We start from the raw sequence: 6,945 nt of genomic DNA, 5'->3' as shown, positions 1-6,945 counted from the left end.
GGAAAGGTTTCTTTGAGGTGGACCCATTGAAGCAAGAAACCAGCAACTGAAGCACAAACTCCAGAGATGGTTTTGATAGACACTGTCAAGTTTATTGACTCTGTGAACTGAGCTGGTGGCTCCACAAGGGTGACAGGTGAAAACAATACATAGTTTGACCCTGCATGACAGAGTTTGAGTGCTGACCCCCATGCAGTCAAAAATGTGTACATGAGTTTACAGTTGGCCCTCATGCACGATACTTGTTGACCACAGTACTGAGTAAACATTTAATGGAAGAAATCTGCATGTAAGTGCAGTTCAAACCCATGTTCAAGGGTCAAGTGTATTTTGAAGGCAACAGTGCTGCTTAGGGGAGGTTTGCTGTCTCAGCTGGGTCCTCTGAGTTGGGGAGAAACTTCCTCAAAGGAGAGGTGAGAGTGGGCCTTGAAACCAGCCTCTTGAGTCTTCAACTCCTGTCCCTCTGCAAGGACAGACAACTCAAGTGTGTGGAGAGTGGAGAAGCTTGGTGAGTCCCCTCGTGGTTGAACCAACACAACCAAGTGCATTTGCTCTGGATCTTACCTAGTACCAGATGCTAAGAGGCCGTGAAGCACAGTGAGGAGTGGTTTCGGAAATCCAAAGTCAGGGTTTGGAGTCCTCTGCCCAGCCTAGGGCAGAGCCACCCTCAGCTGGGAGAAACTGGAACCCTGGCGCCAAGGGGCAGCCCAGTCTGTGGGGGGCGCTCTGTATCACCCTGGCTGCATCCTGGCTAGGGCCCCCGCCTCTTCCGGCCAGTCTGCTCTCTGTGGGGTGGGGTCAAGCTGGAGGGGCTGGCTGTGTGCTGGAGGCTGAGTGAGCTGCCTGCTAATGGGGCTGGGCCACCCTGCGCTGCTCCCTGAAGGGTGGACAAGGCTGGGATTGTTCCCCGGCTCTCCTTTGTCTCCCACTCCCCGCCCAGGCCTGGCCCGCCTGTCTGCCACTCTCCTCTCCCTCCGGTTGGCCCGGCTGGCAAGAGCCTGGGACTCCGCCCGTGGAGCCAGGGCCGGTCACCCACCGCCTTAGGAGCGCCCATCAAGCCCTGGGTAAGGAAGCTCACCTGGGGCCCGGATGCCCGTGCTGAGAAATGAGAGGCAATGCGCCTGCTCCAGCCTCCTCCCCTATTTCCATGGCTACAGCACAAACTCTACTCCAGAGACCCTTAGACCCTAGTGCTGAGGGAAGGGACCCTGAGGGGAGCTAGACCCCCAGCATCGTCCTGCCTCACCCCTCCCCCAGGCAGCTGGGCAGCACTCAGGTTAGGTCAGAACATCCCCATCCTGCTCCCAGGAGGGGTCATCTATCTTAAAGCTCAGTCAGGGCGCACGGACTAGGGGCCAGGTCTGCCTTGTGCCCAGCTGGGTCCCCAGCACCCAGCTCAAGAGCAGAGGGCCCCAAACTGTTCAATCACAGGAGCAGAGGCTTGGGGTTCCAGCTGGTGGTGTGAGGCCCACAGTGCGTGCAGCACAAACACATGCAGACAGTGCGCAAAGCAGCGGCAGGAAGATGGGTGGGGCTAGGCTGGAAAGTTTTGGCTTGGGGACTAGGGGAGTGTCCTGTTCTCTCTCCTCCCCGGGCGGTTCCACCCTCCTTGCTGGCTCAGCCCCTCCACTTGTGCCAAGGAATGTGCCTGGGAGAGGCGGCCTGAGAAGCAGGCAGGGCAGCAGAGCCGCAGCCACCCGGAGGCAGCACACAGGTCTGGGGCTGAGGGGCACGGGGCTCAGGAGGGACAGGGACCCCGAATGCCCTCAGAAGGTACTAGGGTAGTCCTCAGAGAAGAGCCAGGCATCCCTCTAATTCGCTGTCCCACCGGTGGCATCTGGCCTCTCCAGAAACTCTCCCCAGTGCCCTGAATTTTCTGTGCTCAGCCCAGGCACCACGGGCCAAGGGGCTTTCTGGTGGTGGCAATGGTGGGGTGTGCTTGGGCTCTCTCTGTGCTGCCTCCGTAAGTCAGCGTTCTCCTGAAACAAATTGGGGGTTGGGCCTGAATCCAGGGTCCAGGGTTACCGTCCAGCTGAGGCAGCCTTCTGAGGGGGACCCTCTATCACTCCTTGCTGAGTTGAGGCTGACCAGCCCCTCTCAGTGGGGGAACTGAATGCCCTCGGGCTAGGATGGGGAGGGTTGGGGTTATGTGATATGGGGGCCAGGCCAGCCTCCCCTGGCCTGAAGGAAGCAGCTTGGTGGCCAGCTACCACCCACACGTATGTGTGTATGCGTGTGCACACAGCCCACTCTGGGTCTCAGTGACCGGGTCCAGCCTAGACCTGGGTGAAAAGGGACCCGTGGATGGGGGCAGATACCTAATTTCCAACCCCCTGCCCTTTGTCTCCAGGTCAACGTGGAGGTGCCGGGCCACCATGCTCAGTCTCAAGCTGCCCCAGCTCCTTCGAGTCCACCAGGTCCCCAGGGTGAGGGCCTTAACTCACTGACTCCTACCTCCCAGGAGACTGACTGGGGCAGATGTTCTCTTTTTGCAAGTGCAGAAGTCCCTACTGCAGGCTAACTCTTATCCCTGCCATTTCGGTGTGGGACTCTTATGTTCTCTAAGGAACAGGCTATGACCTGCTCCCTAGAGCCCAGAACGCTCCTTCATCCAATGTCCCCTTCCCCAGAGCACTCTGCGTCCAACTACCCCATCCTATCTTGCCCCTTTATTCTGCCTCTTCTGTTTCTCACCTGCTCTCTGGGTATTGGAACCTGTGGTGTGATGAGGTCGGATTTTAGCTTGGCTTTGGGTCCTTTGTGACCTCCAGCCCATTCTCTTCAACCCTGCCTCCAGAGATCTCTCTTGGACAAAAAGGCTGGGGCTCAGTAACTCCCCTCCTCTCCCCTCCGCCCCCACTCCACCAGGTGTTCTGGGAAGACGGCATCATGTCTGGCTACCGCCACCCTACCAGCTCGGCCTTGGACTGTGTCCTCAGCTCCTTCCAGATGACCAACGAGACCGTCAACATCTGGACTCACTTCCTGCCCACCTGGTGAGGGAAGCTCTGTCCCAGGCTTCGGTCTCGAGCTCAGAGGGGGTACTCAGGCGGGCCGGGACGGCCCAGGCCCGCGGGCTGCAGCGGGAGTCGTGGGGCTCCGGCGACCTGAGCACGTGCCCGCCGCAGGTACTTCCTGTGGCGCCTCCTGGCGCTGGCCGGGGGCCCGGGCTTCCGGTCGGAGCCCTACCACTGGCCGCTGCTCGTCTTCCTGCTGCCCGCCTGCCTCTACCCGTTTGCGTCGTGCTGCGCGCACACCTTCAGCTCCATGTCGCCCCGCGCGCGTCACATCTGCTACTTCCTGGACTACGGGGCGCTCAGCCTCTACAGCCTGGGTGAGCCAGGCGGCGACGGCGGGCGCGGGGCGGAGCGGGGCGTTCCGGGGCAGGGCGGGGTGTGGCGCGGGGGTCTCCGCCCAGAGCGCGTCCTTCGGGCCTCAGCTCCCGCCCCGCGTCCCCCTAGGCTGCGCCTTCCCCTACGCCGCCTACTCCATGCCGGCCCCCTGGCTGCACAGCCGCCTGCACCAGCTCTTTGTGCCCGCCGCCGCACTCAATTCCTTCCTGTGCACCGGCCTGTCCTGCTACTCCCGGTAGGTTCTCTGCCAGGGGTGAAGGGGAAGGCGGCGGGGGCGGGGGCACACGGGGCAGGGCACTCACAAACATTTGGACTCCCAGGATTTGTGGGAGACCAGCGATCGTGTGCCTCAGCCTCACTGCTCTTGAACAACAGTAGTAACAACAGGACCATTTATTGAGGACCATACTGTGCCCAGACTCTGCACTGTCTCTAATTCTCACAGCCACCTAAGAGGCAGGCTTCTAGCCCCATTTTACAGATGTGGTCACTTACAAAGGAGTCATGTACCCTAAGGGCTTTCGTAGCCACTAAGCTACACTGACATTCTATCTTGGTCAAAGGTCCCTTGCCCTCCTCTGACCCCCACCCCAGCACAAGGATGGTGATCAGCCTTTCCCTCCCACCTCCCAGATTCCCAGAGCTAGAAAGGCCTGGACTCAGTAAGATCCTTCGCACAGCTGCCTTCACCTATCCCTTCCTGTTCGACAACCTCCCGCTCTTCTATCGGGTAAGGCTCCTGCTTTCCTGCCCTGACCCCTACAGTGCCCACTTCCAGTCCTGCCCACTCAGTCCCAGCACCCAGTCCAGCTGTGTCCTCCCCTCCACCCCCCACCAGATCTCAGACACATGGTGTCCACTCCCAAAGCCCCTCCCTGCCAAACTGCCTTTTCCTTTGCCAGCTCAGCCTGTGCTGGGGCAGGGCCCACAGCTGTGGACAGGAGGCGCTGAGCACCAGCCACGGCTACCACCTCTTCTGCGCACTGCTCACTGGCTTCCTCTTCGCCTCCCACCTACCTGAGCGGCTGGCACCAGGACGCTTTGATTACATTGGTGAGAGCAGGCCTGGTCTGGCCCGGGAGGGGAGCATTTGGGGTGAGTCTGGATTAGTCAGCTCCTCAGAGCGCAGAGTGAATTGAGTAAAGGAGCGTGTCCCTGGCAGGGTCCTCAGGGTCCAGCCCCAGCCCTCAGATACAGCAAAACCAGTAGCATGTCTGCTGGGGCTCTGTGCACCCCAGCTCACTCACTCCTGTCAATAATCCTGGGAATCAGGTTTCTTATTCCCAGTTTTAGGAGAGTAGCAAGCCCAGAGAATGGGGTGCTTGCCAAGGGTCACAGGATGAGTCGGGGCAGCCCTGGGGACGGGGTTTGTGCCCTGACCTGCCTACCCTCCCCACAGGCCACAGCCACCAGCTATTCCACATCTGTGCAGTGCTGGGCACCCATTTCCAGCTGGAGGCGGTGCTGGCTGATATGGGATCTCGCCGAGCCTGGCTGGCTACGCAGGAATCGCCCCTGGGCCTGGCGGGCACAGTGGCCACACTGGGCTTGGCGGTGGCCGGGAATCTGCTCATCATTGCCACTTACACAGCTTCCCTATTCCGGGCCCCCAGTACATGCCCCCTGCTGCAGGGCGGCCCACTGGAGGCGGGTACAAAGGCCAAACTACAGTGAGGCCCCAGCTCTGAGCCTGCCCTGGAGGGAGGCAGAGGCCAGGCCCCAGTGCTGGCAGGAGACCAGACCCAACCAGGCCTGATAAGGTGCGGGCACATCTGAGCCTGGAACCAAGAGTGGCTGAGGAGAGAGTGCAGAGGTGAGAAGGGAGAGGAGAGGAGAGGGGCTGGGGGGCCGGGTGAGAGCAGGAGGGTCAGGGAGGGGGCTCTTGATGGGGTGGAGGAAGTGCTGAGGGTCTGAGAGGGGAGGTGCGTGTGTCCAGGCTGGAGCTGCCCCACCCACCTCAGAGGCTGGGATAGGGAGGTGTTGGACCCTTTTATCAGGTCCCATTTCTGGTGCTCCTGGAGTCTCTGCTCAGCCCAGGGAAGAACTAACATGACTAACCCAGGCCCACCCCAAATGCTCTGTAACCAGGCCAGGAGGCCTGCTATTGCCCCCTACCCCTAAGCCAGGCAGTACCGTCTGCCGGCAGCTGTTTGCCTACAGAGATAAGGCCTGTCCGCTCATAGCCATGCACTCCAGGTGTCCAGGAGTGCATGGGGTCTGGCCTATTTGGGTGTGTCATGGATGGCGCAGTGGGTTGAGGTGGGGAAGGTTCTGGCCTATAGAGGGGAACCCTAGTTAGACTTTAGGAAGCCACCTTCAGTGCTTCTGGAATGAGGCAGGGACAAATAAATAAATCAACAACAGACTTTGGGGAGCACTTTCTGGGACTGAAAAAGATAAAACCTCCTTTCCACTCCCCATCCTCCCAACACCTCCTCCTCATACTCCATAGATGGACAAAGAATCAGTTCCACCACTAGTTCCTCTTCTGGAGTTTATTCTGGAGCAGCTGGAATGATGGGGACCTCACACTTGCAGGGCAGGGAGGTCCGGGCGAGGGGAGGGGAAGGGGTCCTGGAGAGGAGCCAGCGCTGGGGGCTGCCAGCCAGGCCAGCAGGGCTGCGAGCTCTAGGTTGTGCCGTAGAAGCGCCGGTAGGCCTCCTGGAAGCCCATTTGGTCAGCCAGCTCATCACAGTCCGGGTTGAGCTCACACACCTCCCTCTTGGGCTCCAAGGGATCTACGTAGGGGGCTGGGGCTCTGAGAACCCAACACACTAGCATCAGCCTCCAGGCAAAATGCCCACCCCTCCTCCCACGGCACTGGGGCTCCAGAGTCCTGGCCAGGAGGCCTGCCCTGACCCCCCCACCTGGAGATGCAGGGCCCTGTCCAGCACCTCCTTTCTCTCACCCCAGCCCATGATCCAGGTAGCGTCTGAGTCTCTTCACCATCTCACTGCCCTCCTGCTTGGACACGAAGGCTGTGGAGCAGAAGGGCAGGGGTCAGGTGGCTCTGAGTTTGGGTGGACAAGGAGGGGAGTAGGCTGGCCTTCCTGATAGCCAGGTGGGAGTGGGCAGGAGGGGGGAATGGGACTCGGGACGGGGGGACGGTGCTGGGAGTGGGCAGCACCACTGGGTGATACAGGGCACAGCCCCCACCTCATACCTGCACCTTTGCCAGACTCTGCACCACTGGGCTTCGCATCTGTAAAGAAAGGGGGCCCAGTTCACCCCTGCTTCTCCCTACGGCCCTCCTCCTGTGCCTCTCTGGCCCCTTACTCTTCCCTTCTCTCCCTCCACAAGGTCAGATCTGGGGGTGAAGGGACTGAGCCCACAGGAAGGTGGTTAGACTGCCACGGGACCACCAGGGGAAGGGATGAGGAGAGGCGAGGCCATGGCACTCTCCCTTTGCAGCTCCCACGGGCTGGGGCGGGGGCACTCACCTACCCGGCCAGCGAGGCAGAGCGTGGCCAGGGCCAGTAGGGCGAGGAGCGTGAGGGGCCTCATTGTGTGTCTTGTCAGCGGCTGCGTTGGGGCTGCTGCTCAGGACTCAGCTGGTCTGCCTCTCCCAGCCTCCAGCACTGCTTTATACTCT

At 60.5% G+C, this 6,945-nt stretch overlaps 2 protein-coding genes across 2 annotated transcripts; one reads left to right on the top strand and one right to left on the bottom strand.

Annotated features, from left to right (window-relative positions):
- Nucleotides 1–79: 79 nt before the first annotated feature.
- PAQR6 (progestin and adipoQ receptor family member 6) lies at nt 80–5,718 on the top strand. Its single transcript, XM_031436103.2, has 8 exons — nt 80–1,064; nt 2,351–2,426; nt 2,869–2,996; nt 3,129–3,334; nt 3,462–3,588; nt 3,987–4,083; nt 4,256–4,406; nt 4,753–5,718. Exons 2-8 carry the CDS (start codon nt 2,376–2,378, stop codon nt 5,025–5,027), a joined length of 1,035 nt encoding a protein of 344 aa, XP_031291963.1. The 5' UTR covers nt 80–1,064; nt 2,351–2,375; the 3' UTR covers nt 5,028–5,718.
- A 115-nt stretch (nt 5,719–5,833) lies between these two features.
- BGLAP (bone gamma-carboxyglutamate protein) lies at nt 5,834–6,935 on the bottom strand. The gene is made up of 4 exons (XM_010999464.3): nt 6,794–6,935; nt 6,517–6,555; nt 6,262–6,331; nt 5,834–6,111 (listed from the first exon to the last, which is right to left on the bottom strand). The coding sequence occupies exons 1-4, from the start codon at nt 6,855–6,857 to the stop codon at nt 5,982–5,984; spliced, it is 303 nt and encodes a 100-aa protein (XP_010997766.1). The 5' UTR covers nt 6,858–6,935; the 3' UTR covers nt 5,834–5,981.
- Nucleotides 6,936–6,945: the final 10 nt, after the last annotated feature.

The sequence above is a fragment of the Camelus dromedarius genome, chromosome 23 (genome assembly GCF_036321535.1).
Source record: "Camelus dromedarius isolate mCamDro1 chromosome 23, mCamDro1.pat, whole genome shotgun sequence".
NCBI lineage: Eukaryota > Metazoa > Chordata > Mammalia > Artiodactyla > Camelidae > Camelus > Camelus dromedarius.
Note: the sequence above shows the minus strand (reverse complement) of the source record. Positions and strands in the feature narration are given on the sequence as shown.

Coding starts and splice junctions, on each gene's coding strand:
- PAQR6 (XM_031436103.2), top strand. CDS start 2,376: ATGCTCAGTCTCAAGCTGCCCCAGCTCCTTCGAGTCCACCAGGTCCCC. Junction 3,335..3,461: donor GCTCAGCCTCTACAGCCTGG/GTGAGCCAGGCG, acceptor GCGTCCCCCTAG/GCTGCGCCTTCCCCTACGCC. Junction 3,589..3,986: donor GGCCTGTCCTGCTACTCCCG/GTAGGTTCTCTG, acceptor CCCACCTCCCAG/ATTCCCAGAGCTAGAAAGGC.
- BGLAP (XM_010999464.3), bottom strand. CDS start 6,857: ATGAGGCCCCTCACGCTCCTCGCCCTACTGGCCCTGGCCACGCTCTGC. Junction 6,556..6,793: donor CTGCCTCGCTGGCCGGGTAG/GTGAGTGCCCCC, acceptor CTTTCTTTACAG/ATGCGAAGCCCAGTGGTGCA. Junction 6,112..6,261: donor TACCTGGATCATGGGCTGGG/GTGAGAGAAAGG, acceptor TTGGGTTCTCAG/AGCCCCAGCCCCCTACGTAG.